The following is an 18,600-nucleotide window of genomic DNA, read 5'->3' on the forward strand; positions in this document are numbered from 1 at the left end:
CTAACAATCTTAGTCGGATGAAGTAGGACATCCGCCCAAGATCCATTCTAACCATCCTTAATCTGGCCACAAAAATTGGGACATCCTAAATCTTTTTCCTACATACTATATAATAGTAGAAAGTATGCGATTCGGAACGCATGTCACTGATATTTGGATCAATGATGACCGGTTCTGCTGAGAACAATATAAGCTGTACTTACCATAGTTGTTGTAGGATTCATCAGTTGTCCCGTGTCCATATTCATAATAGTCTGATATGCTAAATTAAAAAAGAAAAACATCTGTCAAAAATAAAGAACAACTGGCTGTATTTGTTCATCATTTCATTCTTTGGCACAAATTAAAGCATGGAAAAAATAACAAAACAAACAATTGTGTTTTCTGTCTCTCTATTTTCTAACTTATCTACGCTGTCTGTGTCACCCAAGTCCATTTGCTCCTACTGAAGACATGGTCACACATATCTATTCACTATGAAAAAAGGTCACACGCACACACACACACACACACACACACACACACACACACACACACACACACACACACACACACACACACACGTAAATGCTGCATGTTGTTGGCAACTATTTTCAGCTGCAGATTAAAACACATTGGCGAGCTCTAGTGAGTAATCAAAGCAGCTGGATGGAGTATGTGATTAACCACTGTTGCCGTGTGGCTCACTGGTGTGTTTTGTAATAGTTTGTGGATGACAACAAAGAGGAGTTAACTTTATTACAGACAGTGTGGGATCTTGTCACTGCTGGTTTTGGTCTTTTCATTTGATTTGTTGATGAAAAGGGAAAAATATAAAAATCACATGGGCTTGTACTTTATCAAAATTGAGGATACAATGTGCTAATTAAACGTTCAGGCTAAATGATGTGTGTAACCAAAATGATTTAGGTGGTGGTCTAACCGTATGTATGTAACAATGTAGCAGTGTGGTTCTATAAGACAGCTGGTCACAGTGGACCTTTCACATGCTGTTAGTGTTTTGTAAGTAACAGTAGACATATGATGATGTTTTGTTTAATCAGTGTGTGTGTGTGTGTGTGTGTGTGTGTGTGTGTAAACATCACCTCTTTGACTGATTGCTGTAGTTATCCTCGTAGGCTTCGTAAGTCTCGTCATCATATTCTCCACCGTAGCCGTCATCGTAGCCCTGTGAGGAGACAAGCAGTGAGCATTGACATGTCTCCTTATCTCTATCCGGTCTGACTGGTTGAGAAATTAACATAATAAAACAATCAATATTTAGTTCCGTAGGCAAAGTCCATTGCTCTGTGCCCATATGTGTAAACAGGGGGAAAAAATGTATGTCCAACAGTGATTATTGATTAAGGTTTGGGGGGAGCATGTTTCACTAGCGGGGCCTAATGGACACCAACTGCAATATTGATCTCAACTATCGATGAGTAACTACTGCAGAAACAAGAACAAAAAGGCTGGTAGCAACCACAGTCATGTTCAATAACAATAAAATGGCTACACAGCATGTGGCACACAGTATATACTTCCTTACTTTATGTAGAGTTGTATAGATGCTTTGTAGAATGTCTCTCCGACAACATTCCCATCTGTAAGTATTGGTAAACCCCATTAAGAAAATAAAAGACTATGCTCTGCAGTTGTGTAGCTGGTAAATCACCTTTATGTTACAGTTTATTTCTTATAAACACACAGAGCTGTTGTCCTCCTCCATCTCAGAGAAAACAATCCGCCCCGCCGTGTTTGATAGTATCACTGTTGCATCAGATGTGGGTTTAAAATGTTTGCAGTGTAAAGATAATAATAATCCTATTTCAAATCACTCGTTTGATCCTTCATTTTTGCTGTTTTGTTAATCCAATTCTTGAGTGTTTACATCTACTGAGGACTCAACCCAGTTATGCAAGTAACCCAGTTTTCAAGTAACCATTGTAACTCGGTCAGAGGAAGAAGCCACAGAGGGGCTCGCGAAGAGACTTTGAATATCAAACACTGTATAATTAAACTGGCTATTCATGCATGAAAACGTTTCACTTTAGCCTTGTGTAATTTGCATAAACTGCCATTGGACACGTTAGATCAGGGGTCTCCAAACTTTTTCCACTGAGGGCCACATACAGAAAAATCTACGAAGGGCCGGGCCACTTTGCAAAAATAACACATTTATCAGGACATGTAGCTGCTCTGATGTTTAGTTTCATAGTGTCTTCGTAAATTGTAATCCTTCTTCACGGCAACACTTTCCTTGCACATTAAACAGACACATTTCCCCTCTTGTTTATATGCCAATGATACACCCAGTGTTATCTGCCTTTGCGTCCAATGTCCAGCAGGGTGAAAATACTATCCAGCCGAGGTCCCGACCCTCCTAGGGGGGTCCGGGGGTATGCCCCCCCGGGAGATTTTTTAAGTTTTTAAAGCGAAATGCATGAATCTGGTGCACTTTGAGAGGGAAATTAAGAGGCTAAATCTGAAGAATTTTGTATGAAAAAAAAATGGAGACACTGTGTCAGATGAATTAGAAGCTATTGGAGAAGGACGCATAGATTTTCCATAATAATATTAATTTAAAATAAAATATTATGCAGGGTCCTCTGGGATGGGCTTGTTGCTCATTTTCTTTTATGGGACATATTTCTCTGTAATATAATGAGTGCATTTAAATTATTTAAAAATTAAAAGCGCCATATTACATTATATTTTTAAAATGTGCCACGGGCCAATCAATCAGTGTTTGACACACCTGCACTAGTGGGTTAACTAAGAAATGCAAAAAATAAAAAATAATAATAAAAAATTAAATTCAAAGGGCCATATTACATTATATTTTTAAAATCGGCCGCGGGCCAATAAAAAGCGGGCAGCAGGCCGTAGTTTGGGGACCCCTGCGTTAGATCATCATTCAGGGTCATCAGTTGGACGTGTCCCCCTGCCTCACCTTTGTCCAACTTTTGGTCCATCTCACTTCAACAGCTGCAGTTAAATTAATAGTCCAAAAACTTCCCTAAACAGAATAATATCCTTTGATTGTCCAGCTGCTTAAACCCAGATCAGCAAAGAGAGGAGTTCTATCTTCTTGGAAGAAAGACTGCAGGCACTACTCAGTGGGGGAACAGTAATACTCAATCAAAGATAAGACAAAGACAGACATAGAGATAGATTTAAGGTATCTAGGTACTAGAACTTGCTCCTTGCTAAATCCATAAAAAAATTATCTAAATACATACCTGACCTTAGCCCTTTCATGGCCTGTTCTACTCCACTAAATAACCTACTCCACATAATATTCTGTGAGATGGTTTATTCATATGAGCAGGTATAATCAATCTCAGCAGAGCAACAGTTCAAGTAAACAGCTTGACCTTTACAACCTTAATTGGATTGAGGCCAAAGTGTGCGAAAACAGTAAAGCTATTTAGTGTAGATTAAAGTGATGCTCATGCTGGTTTTTCATCAGGATCTGATCTCCTCTTTTCTTATTCTGAGCATTTCAAGCTCCATGATTCACTCAGAAGAGTTTTTAAGATTGAAAGCATTGTAAAATTAGCAGAACCAAATACATCGAAGGCTCAGTGAAGCTGGTTAATGCCAGACTTGGTCTCGAACTTTGCATTATTCCTCCATGTCTGGCTGGAACAATGGAGTAATAACATCTTTTGGAGGTGTGGCTGCTTCAGGTGAAGGCATTGTGACACAAGAGCAGACATCGGCGTGAAGGACATCGAGTGCAGCAACACAGAAGAAAAGACATAAAAGGCACTTGTGCTCCCTCTCCTGTCGGGCAATGCTGATTCAAACAGTTTCCTGCGTGGCTCTATTGGTAGGAAAATGACTTTGACTAAATTAAAATGAGGGATTATGTCAGGGATTAAGGTTGTTCAGGGGATCCAATACTTCTCCATTTACTTCCTGAGTCTTTTCACACAAAGGCAGAGTCAGAGACCTGCATATCTCAGTAATTGACTGTCTTATTTTGATCCCACATGACCAATTGCTCCACACTGGACCATGAATGTAAAGCAATCACTGGAATCATTTCAGTCAAATGTATTATAAAAATAAAACCCTCGCTTATGAGAAGTCATGTATAACTAGGGTTATTTGCGGTATATTCGGTGAAAGGGTGTTTTCATTTTACAATTGAACTGCAGTGACATTTTTGCTGCCTTCAGACAAAATAGCAATGTTGTTCCTAGTGCATTCGATATGCAAAATACATGAATTATAGAGACGGCAAATTCAATTGAACATATCCTAGCCCAGCATACTGTGTGTAGCTGTTTTTTAACTGGAGGTGGGTGTGGGTGTGTGTGTATGTGTATGTGTGCGTGTGTGTGTTTACCAAGCCCCAACCACAGCAATTTCTACCAGCATCCAATGCGGAAGTGACAAACATTGCAGTAGCTTCCGGTGGCCACTACGAGGTGGTACCAAAAGTGAGCAATTTTTCATTGACTCACTTGTTAAACAGGCCGTTTTCACAGTCTTATTAAACCTATTTACGGGCTGTTCCACAAAACCATTCTATTCTGTATGTTTAGGTCATATCTCCATGAAAACACTGAGGGGGGTGATTTTTTTTCTAGCAGGCTAGTTTATATTCTTTTAGAGGTTAAAATGTATGAATAATTAGGGGCGCGATCTCTTGAGTGACAGCTATCCGCCCGTTGTCCCTCACTTCGCCTCGGAGGTATACGTCAGTTAGATGGCCGTATCTCCCTTTCCCCGACGTCACATCGATGCCCTATTTCGGCAAGAGGAGTGAGGCGGAGTAAAAATCTCACAGGATGGCGAAGGCGCATAAGCCAGGAGAATGGAATGCAGTCTGAATAACTCAGCCCGGATGCTACATCCATTTTATATACTATCTATGGTGTTGACCTCAAGGAAGGTATTGACTAAGTTATATCAGTGTCATGCCGTTGTTTACACTTACTGACACAGCAGTTATCCAGTTCAGGCTTTTTCCATCTAAAACAATATGACTTCGGAAAATACAGTTTTCCAGACAAAAGCTTTGTGTGGGTGGGACTGTTGAGTATCATTTTAAAAATCTATGTGCAGATGAATGTGCAGTACATGGTTTGACCGTTGCAAATATGGTTACGTTGGTTTATTAACATTCAACATTAACTTGCTTAAATAGGCTACCTTACACTGCTTCCTCCAGAGCCTATCAGTAGGTAACTGTATTACAAGGTTATAAGTTATTTTAGGAAAACCCCCATTACAGACAGACTCATCAAAAACTAACAGTTTTTAACAAAGTCACAGAGTCATTTGTGATAAGCTGATGAAAAATGCTAGCGACTGCCTGTTTTACTTTAATTCAGTGTGAAAGAATAGACTCATTGCATAAAAATGGTATGCATTTCAAGAAGGGGGTGTTGTTTCTGTCTGCAGCACCAAATTACTCATACATTCTCACATATTAAATTCAAGTACTTTGTAAGGACTCACCCTGCCCAATTCCTTCAAAGTCAAGTTCGGAACAAGGTCAATTATGGTACAGTGCTGATCATTTCAAAATTGAGAGCTAGCAGCTTTTCAGAAGCTCAGACACCATATAATTCAACTTCAAGCACTTATGCTGCACTTGACTTTGGCACTGTCTTTAAGCAGGTGGTGCCGGGAAAAAAATCACGCACAAATGGCCAAACGTAGCCTTGTAACTAACGATAAGTAAAAATTCAAAAGAACTCCAATTTCCATTATTGTACATAAATAATAAATTTAAGCAACTATGTTAACTATATACTTATCAAAGCTATTAGTGCATATCTTCTGTTACCCCCCCATGAGTAATTTCACTATCAGCGCATCTACACAATAAGTCTCAGGTTTTTTCTAAGCATTAGAAGGCTTAATCAATTTTATGTCAACTCGTTTGGCGATGGCTTGAATGTAACCGGCATTCATTCATATGAAAAAGTTACGCACTATAGCTTTAACATAACTGTAAAAGTGTGTAAATGCAAAATGAACCATTAGGGCGGTGAAATGCTTGATGAGGACCGAGCTATCTCCATGACACACCACAAAACTGAGACTTTGTCGAAAGCCCTGGAAAAAGCAAGTAGATTTGTTTTGTTGTTGAAACTATAGTAGAAACATGTATTGACCTAAATTACAGAATACTTTTTTTTAATAAAAGCTATGAATACCTTTTAAATCATCCATGTTCTTGTGAAATGTTTTAACAGGGGCACGTTCAGCATTGTTAAGGAAAAGCAATGCAGACCACGTAATATATGACGAAGCCTTTGAATTCAGTGTCAGCCGTGACAAAGACCTTACAAAAATTATACCTCTCCTCCTGACCTCATTTACTTACGCCAACGACGGGGGCTGCATTGAGTTTCGACAAGGTGCAATAAGTAAATAGTGTTCCCCTTAATTAATGAGGCTTGATTCCTTCAGGTTGACACTCTTCTGTAAAAACAATTACCCATGGTGCTTTCTAACGAGACGGAGGAAATAAATCAAAATGTTAACACAAGGGTGGAGAGTCCTCGCTCAGTGTAATTAGGACAGCGAGAATCTAAAGGCCCTTTAGCACTGTGCTTCATTATCAATTGACAACCTGTATGTCCCCAGACAGTGACTGATCTTCATAGGGAGCTGCCTGTGAATGCCGCTCCACACAGCAGAATGGGGTTTGCAGCCTTTTGTCTCAGTGAATAAATGCTGCTCTGCACCTGTGCAAAATCAATCAGCATGCATCTTTTGTTTGACTGTTATACACTTACAGTGTGAATTTACTTTTTGAATATATTAACTTGAACTGTGTCAGGGTTACATTTGATTATGCATGCCACCTGAGTTTCTCTCCTATTAAATAATCGTGTCGGAAGTGTGTGTCATACAAGTGTTTTAATAAACAGGAGTGTCCTGCATGGAGAATTTCCATAATTATTCTAACAAATGTGAACTCAGCAGTGTATCAGCGCCTATTGTTACAAGGCAATTACAGCAGATGCACGTAGAGGTGGTCTGAGAATCTCTGCTCTCCTTCCGGAATACACAGAACCTCACAAATCTTGCACATCTGTTATGTTCATGAAATAGATGATCTGGGGCAAAAATGTTCCGCACAATTTCAAAAGGGTGTCCTTTTGCTTTTTGCAACAGCAGATAGATTAGATTTTTTTTTCTTCTTCAAAGCCTCCCAAAGCTCTGTGTTTAATCACATTATGGCATTTCCCACACTGCCTCTGTATGGTTGCAGGGCTCAGGTTTAAAAACTGTGCTCTGCGTTTCATTTTTTCTTTTTTTTTACCAGCAATTTCTACAATTCATGGTCTGCTGTCAGGGACAGGCTCCTGTATCAATCCAAGATTCCACACTTCTATCACCAGCCCTGACTTTAAAAGATACGATTTGATCCAGATGGGATTTGATCTCTAACATTAAGCTGAGGCTATGGTCCCGGTCTATATAAAATGCCATCAATCACAGCTTTAATCTCACTCTGCTCTCCATTTGCACTTTTCAGAATAACAACCTCATACTGAGTACAGTCAAACGTCTCCCTGCTTCTCTATCTAGGGGAGCATTAACATTAACCCTTCCCAAAATCAAGATTATTATTGAGCAATTTTAACACTTTAGCCACAACGGCATCTACTGAAGTGGACTTCAGCAGTACACCTAAAATCACATTTCTTAGTAAAGTATTTCTCACATAAGTGATCCACAAGAACTAGGATGTTTATTTACATGATAACTATTCATTGTATGAAGTAGCATTAACTGATTGAATTTGTAATTATGCTCGTCTCAGAATGTGTTTATTAAAATGCACCTTCCTCAATCCATCTAAATGTATGGTATCTTTCATTACCTCCATTACTGGTAACAAAGAAAGCATGAGACAGTAATTGTGCTTAGCTTGACCACCATGTATTTGTGAGTATACAATTGTTCCCGATGGCCCTGACAGTTATGTTAGGAACACACAGAGGAGAACTGACTTTTTTGTGGGTATTTGGCCTCACACGCACTTGATCCTTTATGGATTACTGAATCACAGAAAAAGGCTTATACATTTATCTGTCCTGATGTCAAAAAATCCCACTGGCACTTCACTGCATGAGACGGATAGATCTGCCAGACACACGGAAGATGATTTGGTGGCACTTCTGCTGCCAAATTATTACATCTTTCGTCCAAATAAAAAAACCTGAACATCATCAATCTCAATACTGCAGATTTTGACTTGAATAATATTTGTAGATCATTCCATGGAGGTTACGCCTAAATATATATTTTTTCTAAAGTATCCAAGGTGAGGCACTGCAAATCCACCTCACATATGAATTGCCACTATCCCTTTAAAGAGGTGCAAAAATGGTCACTGTCACTGTATTAGTTTTACTACTACGCTGTAAGTATGACAAGAGTCCATTAATCAATACAGTCTCCGCAAGAATCCCTTTTACATGATGACCTGCTCCACATCGGAAAAAACAGGCACTGTTTATGGGAACTTCACCCCGATACAAACGGAGGAGGAAACACAAGTCATTCACATAACACTGCATGCATGCATAACAACACATGGCTGTGAGTGCAGGTAATGAATAAGCAATCCAATGCAAATTGGTTTTCTGCCCGAAGATTGTGCGGCCGGCGATTTTAATAACTTACTTGTTGTGTTGACTGTGCATAAAATGATGAGGGACAATGCAACTCTGATATGCAGTGATCCAAACTGCATTGAGAATTCAGTCTTATTCAGTCATTGATAGCTCCGTCATACCATCTGATAAATCCTTTATTATTTTATTTGATGAAGGTAATCCACATACAGGGTTTGGACGAAACCTCATAGTAAAATGTTCATCATACCCCTAATAAATAAGATATTTTCTCAGAGTTACGGACTATTTTTAGTTTTCATGCCAAAATGAATCATGTCAATTACTGGTAATCAATCTACTAAAATGCCATGCTTTATGATTCTGTCAAGTAAAGCAGATGCTTGTTTGTAGCCTTTAAAGGATAAGGGTGGGATATATCTTCTTGTCTTACTATCAAGTTATCCAAAAGAAAGACTTAAACCAATAATTTGCTTGAATGTCTTTCAGTACTCTGGTGGAATTTGTTTACAGCAAACAAACAAATATACAAATATCAAAAGCCTAATCCTTAAACATCGTTCATAATAGAGAGAGACCTCACCACGGTTTGTCCTTGAATACCTTCACAGAGAAACGTCAAAAAAGCACTTAGGAGAGCAAGTTTGTTTCTGCTTCTGACAGGGCTGCATTGTGTGGTTTCAGTGAGTGCAGCCCTCTGTTCGCCTGAATGGTAAAAACCAACTTGAATCATTGCCCACAGAACAACAAAAGTCACAAAGGAAACCAGCAAAGAAGAGCGCTGGTGTAAAGGATATGGCAGGGGGAGATTTGTGGGAGAAAGATAACGAGGGAAACGTTACATTCATAAATTATGAAGCAAACAATGACACATGATAAGCACCGGCTTCCTGATGTGTTCCATTGTAGTTTTAAATCAATACCACCCCCGATTAGATACAATTATTGACATTCTCACCGTATCAGTTTTATGAGACGGACTGACAAAGTCCATCAATCAGCGCTCTAACATGATACCCATAAACACTACGGTCGACACTGTATTCTCCCAAAGACAAACACAAGATGAAGCAGCAACGATGTGACCGCTGCCGCCGATCTGTTACCGTGTTTCAGTAGCTTGAACATTACATGTGTCTTTTAGTAGAACAACAACGCCCTTGTAAGCCCAGTGATTGAAAATATCAAACAGAACTTTCTATGAAGAGGACTTGCTACATTCTGGAAAGATGCTCAAAGAAAACTGTGTGGTGCACTGTACCGGAAAAAAAAGGCAAAGGGAGATAGGAAGGGAAGGAAATGTTCATGACAAACTCCTCTTTCCATAATCCCCTAGTCTCTGCGCACCCACCCCTCTTCCCCAACTCCAATTACAAAGAGAATAAAAATGCCTTGCCTTTTTTCACTCCTCAGAAATACACAGGCTCTACATCAGAACTCAATTTGGTTTGGTAATGAGACTGCGCTTGTGCATTTCCCCATGCAGACAGCCCAATCTTCAATTGCCAGCACACATGGGGGCTTTGTGTAGCAGGAAGGCTCTGAGGAAATAGACTAGAGAAAAATGTTGCCTTTTTTCATTTGGATGAAACCTACAGCTCACCTTGAGTAGTCCTTGAGAAATGTCAAAGATCTGAAGACGTACCTCTGAACTATTATTATATATTTTTTTTATATATGGATCCCAGCGTTGTTTTAAGTGATGTGAACAAATACTTTATCGACCGCTGGTCAAAGCACCACTTACACCTCCAAGTGGAGTGTTCTCATTGTGAATATTAATGCTGCAGCTGTTCACAATGGAGTTTCGGGTTTGTGATAACATTTAAAAAAAACACACAAAGTCACTGTAGGTTAATAGCATATGTGTTTGTTTTCTTTACAGGATTGTCTTGTATGTATGTATTTTATTTAATTAATCACATGTGTCTACTTCACACCATTGGTGTCCATTCATTTCACTCAAGAATGAAAATATATAGCTGCAAGAAGACACCGATTGAAGAGCTCTCCCCAGGCACTGATTCTAATGAACAAATGATCAAATTCACAATTTACCAAAGCTTGTTTTCTTTTAATTTGTCTTAAGGAAATGAGTTTCTGGAAGCTTAACCTAAAACTTGGATTTCAGACCCAAAGCACCCTGGCATGCCTTAAAGCTGGGGTGGAGGATTTGGGGAGAAAATGGCAGTTGGGATAGAGATTCGAATCCAAATACCTCAACCGCTCCACTTGTTCTCTTTGGTCCCTCCCCTATTGTCCCTCCCTGACCAGTATACACCAACAACGTTGTGCCAAAGTGAATGAACAGTCCCAACAGCCAATAAGAACAGAGAATCGGAGCCTCGCTGTCAAAGTGTACAGCTCATGTTAACTTTGACCAATCAGAAATCACATACCCCAGCTTTAAGGTAGACTTAATTCACTATTTTTAATGTAGTTATTTGATAACCTTCCAGCACCCAAAAAGTAAGGCTATATTTACATTGACTACATTACATCTATTATAATTTCAACATCAAACTCACTATATTAAAAAATGCTGTTAAACATACCGTGAGTTCACTACGACGGATTACTTTGAAGTCAAGCGTGATGATTTCAATGTTGTGCCCAGATAAAGATCCAAAATCATTAGAGAATGTGTGGTGTGCTTTTAAAGTTAAAATTATTTAATATATATTTTTTTTTGCAACGACTTAATTGCTTGCCCTCCTTTTTTTCCTACCTCTCCATGCAAAGCAAAGCACGACTCATCCAGATCACATGAAAGAGGATTAAACCAAGTCTGATTTACACACAGTTCAAGCAAAATTATTATCAGCTCTACTTTTCACAGTGTGCAAAAGAGGATTGGACTTACATAGTCGTCGTATGAGTCATGGGTGACGGCTAACAGCGGGGGCCTGTATCCAGCGCTGCCTGCCGCCCCCCTGGCTCTTGGAGCTTGTGCCTCCCTCGTTGAAACAGGCGTGGGCAGGTTGTTGTGTGCCAGTGCTGCTACAGACGTGACCCGAGGTGCCCCCGTGTTTCTTCCCGTGCCTCTGTGGCCCCTGGTAAGGCGAGCAAGAGGACAAAAAAGAAAAGAAAAGTGACATCAATTTGCACTGAGAATCTTACTTTGTCCGCTTGCATTTGAAGACATAAGCGGCAGGGATTTTCAGAGACAAAGTGGATTGAAGAAGGTAAGAAATCTGTTAAATCCCTTATATACTGTATGCTGCACATGTGCAAGGGCTGCCTCAGTCAGTCGGTGGCTGTCGGGTGAAAAAGACAAGATAAGAATAACCTCCACTGGCACCGAGGTAGATCTTGTAGTGATCAGAGAGGGCTGATGTGTGTGTCGCTTTGTTTCTTTCTCAGCTCTTGCAAAAAATGCCTGTGGGACGCAGCTTGGTATTTCAGCAACAGAATTGAGCCGTATCTGGCCCAAGTTTGTACAGAATCACACCTCCCACATGCCTAAAGCTGCGAATGACACTAAGGTTGTATAGACGTTCCCGAAGTCAGAGAAGTATATTTTTTTCAAAAATATCATAGACCTATTTAACGGTGTCCAACAGAGAGACATTAGACGCCTAAGGCCCTGGGCAGGCATGAGAAATTTAAGGTGGATTGTTTCTTTTTCTGGAGGTGTGACTCTGCAGTATAGCTGAACCACATGAACGCAACAGGGGATTTAGCATTTGCAAAGCCTTCTATTGTCTGCTAACTACACATTTAAACAGCAGCATGATGTAGGTGGGCTAGTGTAGCCTTTTTCTTCCTCTGGCACATCCTTCACTAGCTAGGTAGCAGCTCATTGTGATCCAAAAATACAAACACTCTCAACTGGGAATTACTGGTGGTGCATATCTTTCATGGAGATTTACAATAATTGCTTATCTGTGCGCCATACGGAGAGAAATCTGGGTAGGGAAGTGGTGGTGGTGGTGACTTTAAATTGGGGCGTCCCAGGTTGCTACTGGATTAGGCTCATCTACATGCACTGCCTGAATTAGGCCAAGCTGTCATGGCAAACTCTACCTGCTTACTCCTGAGGGACAGCCAAGGCAATGGCTCAGGTAGATACAGACTATTGGTAATACAAAAAAAATTTAAAAATTAAATGGAGCTGGAAGAGGCAGGCGTTTTCACACCAGCAGCTGCACGCACAGCTGGGCCAATCAAATGCTCCATAACATTGTGTTTTGTAGCCTGTTCTGTCTACATCCTAAAAATCCCCTTGAGCGACAGTACATGGAAAACATCTATTTGAACTATCACGAAGAAATAACTGGAGAAAAACGAAAAGTAAATACTTTGTTTATACTATTAACTACATCCTGCTGTGTATTAACACTAAATGTTTTCCCGGTAGCCACACAAACAGGTAGCCACAGATTGTGAGGAGATATTCACTGATTTTGATAAAAAGCTATTTTGCCAACAAGCATTCCCCAGAATCGATGGCTTCACCTTTAAAAGGGAATACAGCAATCCTCTGATTTTTAATTGAATATGAGCATTGTAAGTTCATATTACTACTGTAGTAACACATTTTTAATCTTGACATGTAGGATAAAAAAATTCAAGTATGAAGATCAGCTATACAGAAGTGTTTTGAAATTTTAAAAAATCTTACAGAGCCTGTAAACGTCTTCAGTGCTTTACCTTGTGGATGCTGTGCTAGCTGGTCGTATACTCCTCGCCTGTACACTCCCTCTGCTCGACTTGTCAGAGCCATTCAATACGGACAGCTCTCTCAGCTGCTCCTGTCTGATCTCGTCATTGTAGTCCTGGGGGAACAAAACACAGCATGTCTCATATACAAAAATAAAAAGAAAAGTAGAATAAAAAACCGAACAAGGAAATGTGCCTCCCGACTGGAACAGATGTTCATAACAGCAGCAAATGTCATCGAATTAAAATGATCTTGACACACACATACACAGGAAACGCATGGTGCTGCTGAGCGTTGAATACTCAATGAATAAAGCTATCTTTTGGTTGTTTTTTTAAGCAAAAAGGAGAGATTAATAATGTAGAAAAAGAAAATTATTATTTTTCCTGAAAAGGGTGGTGTCTTCATTGTTATCAGTATCTACAGTATGTAGCAATAAAAAAGAGAAAAGTGGGAAAATTTAATTATTTAATATTACTGTACCAACAAATTGCCCCCCTGGTCAATAAAATCTAACCAATCAAATCTATCAAGGCTTCTAAAGGATTTCACAAACCTGTTTGCTGTAAAGAAACAAGACATAAAAGTGAAAGGGAATAAATAAAAGGGAATTAAATAAATAAATAAATAAACAAATAAACAAACATATTCCCACTTTAAAGCTGGAGAAAAACATCTATTTTTGATGGCACAGACGGCCTGTAATTGACAGTTTCAACAACTTTGTATGGAAATATCGCTATCTTGCGATTCTGAACCGAACGTTTTCTCCAACCCAGTAATCAAACACGATACGGATCAATTACACATCAGATAAGGGAGTGGACAAAACATTACTCATTATCTTGTCATTGCTGACAGTTAAACAGGCTTATTTCTCAGAGACACATGAGCAAAGCCCACAAGATTTGGAACACCCGGGCTAAATATTTGTGTGTAATGACGACAAAGCAATGGAGGCAAGCAAGCCATTTCTTGGTTTGGTCGATGTTTTTGACAGCCTCATATTGTAACTTTGTGTTTGGTCTTTCTGACTGTATGGCTGGGTGTCACTCAAAGAAAGGAGAGCAAGTAAGGCCAACACACTTCGCATGTGTCAACACATTAAAAACCGACTTTAAACTTTCATTCAGTAAGTTTTTTTCAAAACTCTGTAATAGTTGAAAATGATTTCCCTGGGTCTACATGATCCATGTAATGCCGTATTGCCTTCACAACGTGGACATCGTTGTGAGAGTGTTAATCCTTCAGCGTGAATGAACCGCACATTGATTCATGGCAGTTCATTCTGTGCAGAGAGCATTGATGAGGGAGGGAAATAACATTAATGGGCGTGCAGGCTCTGCAATGGTTAGATTACAGCGCAAACATTCAGGGTAATCTAAGATTCACTTTGGTTTTACCTTTCCTTTTTCATGCTACTCTGTGTAGGTCCATTTTACTGGATCTACTGTATAAGCCCACACTAAGTCATAAGGACATAACTATTATTATATTTCACACATGTGAAAAGTAAAACATTCTTGTAGACTCAGTATTAGTGATGAGAGGATAACATATTTTAATATCAATCTAGATAAATAACTCGATAATATCCATTATTTCTATCCCGGGCGAGCCCCCATTTGTTACCGCCTGGCTCAAGCCTGGCAACAAAAAGGGAGGCCACAAAGAGATCAATGTTTCAAAATAATTAATTTAACTCAAATAAACCCAAAGTATTAATAAGCCGGTGGAGTGTGTAAGAAGCACAGATCAGTCAATCTGTAGATATTTCAGTTTCTTAACAAAATGTAAGGTCAAATGATTTCAGTATGTGAAAGAGCCATTTTAAGAATATCTTGAATCACAATTATTTTGCTTATTACTATTTTCCTTGTGTATGCTCATATCAGAGGTCTATAGCAGTCACACTGTATATTAATTCACAATCTTCTTGCAACTTTCTTTTCACATGCATACTGTTGGTGGATACTTTTTCCAGCATAAACTTTTACCGCAGGCTGTTGTCTTGTTCCTCTGTTGAAGGGGGAAAGTTCCTCTGTGTTTACTTTCAATCTGAGTTCAACATATGTTTAGAAGCCAATCATTATTGTTTTGGCTTATGGTGCAAGGTTTTCACGCACCGGTCAGTCCCTGTGATGTGATGCACTCGATATACAAATCCAGCCAATGGTGTCACACTTTTCCACTGTTCAATAGGTATTCACCAAGAGAGGTATAGCAAGCCGAGAAACATAAATGTATGAGGAGGGAAATGAACTCAACATGTTTGTTAGCACCTCAAGGCTAGACACAATGCATTAGAGAGTAACACTGGAAATAAACTAAATCTTCCAGATCACATTGGCTCTTCTTTAACAGTAATAAAACGGATATGTGTCTTATACAGGGACCTTATGTCGAACAGATTTTGACACCATGTAAGAAAAGAAATTCCCCACGCTAGACTTTTGAAAACATCTGACACACAGCACAGTGTCTCTCTTGTTAATGAATTAATAAGGCCTACAGCGTTCTGTTGGTTTGAAGGAGACTGGCAGGGGTTTTAATTGGAAAGCCAGCAGCTTATCCAAAGTGCAACAAATATGCCATAGCTTGTAAAAGTTGACTGTTGACAGATGCGTTAACATGAGAACACAGAGATAAACCCCATGATGAGGCTTCTCGGGTCAGACTGTTTGCTCACCCAGATTAATCCGGACCATGCATGACCTTGAACACACACACACAATGCCCTTGATGGAGCTAAAGTTAGACTCTCAGGGGTCAGAACACGAAGCGTGGCGAAACCAAACACCTTTTGTGTTTGGGTCTACATGCTACACTTCTCTGTTACCGGCTGTGTTGACTGATTTCTTGCCTTGTGCATTTTTCTGGCTCATGCACCACAGTGATATGAAATATGAAAATAACTATCTTAGCTCTTACATCCTTGGACATTTCCCCGGCATAAATACACCATGTATTCATCATTCTTTGATAACCTCTATGGACTTAATGTTTAATTAAAACATATTTTTTAAGCCTAACCTCTGCTGAGACCTTGAGGCATCTAGTGATAGGATTTTACAGAGTAAATAAAATATTACAAAGGTAAACAACCAAAGACAGCAAATAAATCACAGCTTTTGAATGAATCCTGTGACCTTTATTGGATTATTATCAACTAACAGGGGCACTATTATAATGAGATCACCATTATCAAATATGAAGACGAATGTGTGTCAGGAGATGAATATTTTTTTTGGAGGACACAAAAAAAATCAGTATATTCAGGGGTAGAGCAAATGTATGGTGCACAGTGAGTGATGTGGGTTAACTAAATTAAACCCACATCACCTTTTAACCTATATTAAAAGCTAACAAAATGTGAGTCAAAATGTAGCTTGTGTTAGATCAGCAGAAGCAAAGGACTTGCACATTCCCCATCCGTCTAGAGAACCTCCAAGCCTCTATCATATCTAGTGAAAGGTATTTCTACAAAGTGTCATGTCCGCAGTGCTGGCTGGGCAGAATTGAACACAAAAGGCACGTAGGTCGACATCAGCATGCAAATTGCAGGGTCATACGGTTTTACAAACATGCACTCCACTTGCAGGAATGGCACCCTCGACTGATGGGTTTCACTCTTTAAGAAATATTTTATCTATGTCAATGTCCAAATGCACACAAACGGTTCTGACAAATGCTGCTACCACAATTAATTTAATGTTTTAAAAGCAGCAAGATATGGACACTTCATGAAAAAGCAGAGCGTGGTGCATTTCTTTGGGCTACACATTTTTAAGTGCACTACTTTACAACTGGTGGAGAGGCGCAAATGCCAGTGTCTGAGCACTATTCTTTCAACTAAAGGAGGTCTGAAAATGCATCATAGTACAGGCTGTGTGGCACAACAACCCACTGAAAGATGTTCTTTCCCTCCGAAGGCGCATCAGGCCGGATGATCCAGAGGCACATGGGCAACCACGCTGCTGCAGTTAACATTCATCCTGATATAATGTTGGTGAAGTTTTCTAATGTTTTTCAGCTCATTTCTGTTCTTAATTTTCAGTAGTTGGGTGAACATCTGGACTTTTTGTATTTTGTGATACCCAAAGTTCACATATATAAATCTTCATTATTATGAAATGTGTTTGTATCGTCAATTACATATGCTGCTTTGTGACCATGGATGGTTTGATATCAAATACAAATTCCGGATTGAGAAAAGCATACGTGAACCTTAGTGTGACACTTCACACTGGACTTTTAACATATTCATATATTGTATGCTATTAGAGTACATAATCTACTACTTATGCATAGTAAGGAATGTTTTATTTCCCATAGCTAGTTCTTTCCAAATGAACTCAACAAATATTGCAACTCCCTCATTTCCGCAGAAAAATTAGCCATGCATTGTTAAGAACACCTGCACAGCCTGTACTGTATCTTTGCTGAAGATAATAATGCTGATGACTGTGTACACGTGCTTGCCTCTGTGACAGCAGACCCGTCTTCATTGTTGGAGCTCAGGCTCATTTGTTAAGGTCGTTTGAAAGAAAATCGATGACATTAACTTTGAGCACAAGCAGGCCTGAGTCAGTTTTAATGGCACTTTTATTTCTGTTTGACTTCACATTTGACTTAATGCATGAAAAACAAATTACTACCACATATCTTGCCCGAGCATCTGTTTCACCCTCTGTCTGCCAAAACACTAAAACTCACTGCTGCAGTTTGGCCCGAGTTGAAGGCCAAAAGCTCATCCAGTTGAGAGCACGCTCACCCGTCCTTCTCCAATGCTTCTCATCCTCAGCCTGTACATACAGTTAGTCTACTCATTAAGGTCCTGTGTGGACTTTGTATTTTTTTTCTTTTTCTAAGTTGCATAACTCTGAGATGACAGCACAGACAGCATTTTTGGAGCCTACTCCTCCTGATTGCTGAAGCAACTGATACAGCTCACTGTCAGACAGATTGCAATTCTTGGAGGCCTGTGTGTTCAATTTATGCTCAGAACTACACAACATACCTGAACAATCACATGGAAAAATTTGGAAATGGTCATGTACATTTTAAAATAATTGTAATTTATAACGAAAGAAAAATGTGGACAGGGCTTTTTAAATCAGAAAAAAATTTATGTATATTAATTTTTCCCATTGCATGAATGTGCACTCATGTGAGAAGCTGGTGTTGTTAAATTATAGGGGTAAGACATTCATTTTCATTTGGGTGATGTCCCTCTATAGCTGTTGTATTTTTACTTTGTTAGGAGAGAGGAGTACTCATGAAAGGAAGCAATGCTCACTACAGCCCACATGCTCTGATTCATACTTATAGTATATAGAGTAA

The 18,600-nt window shown here is 39.4% G+C and overlaps 1 protein-coding gene across 1 annotated transcript in view; it reads right to left on the bottom strand.

Annotated features, from left to right (window-relative positions):
• The window catches only part of khdrbs2 (KH domain containing, RNA binding, signal transduction associated 2), a gene marked incomplete at its 3' end in the record, with an annotated part of 65,722 nt that overhangs the window by 1,706 nt on the left and 45,416 nt on the right, over positions 1–18,600 (bottom strand). Inside the window, exons 5-8 of the mRNA XM_080036655.1 lie at positions 13,248–13,372; positions 11,458–11,647; positions 1,086–1,168; positions 204–262 (exon numbers count right to left, since the gene is read on the bottom strand). Coding sequence (XP_079892781.1) covers positions 204–262; positions 1,086–1,168; positions 11,458–11,647; positions 13,248–13,372 — 457 coding nt within the window. The remainder of the gene's footprint in view (positions 1–203; positions 263–1,085; positions 1,169–11,457; positions 11,648–13,247; positions 13,373–18,600) is intronic.

This window comes from Ammodytes marinus (assembly GCF_949987685.1).
Source record: "Ammodytes marinus genome assembly, chromosome: 11".
Lineage (NCBI taxonomy): Eukaryota > Metazoa > Chordata > Actinopteri > Uranoscopiformes > Ammodytidae > Ammodytes > Ammodytes marinus.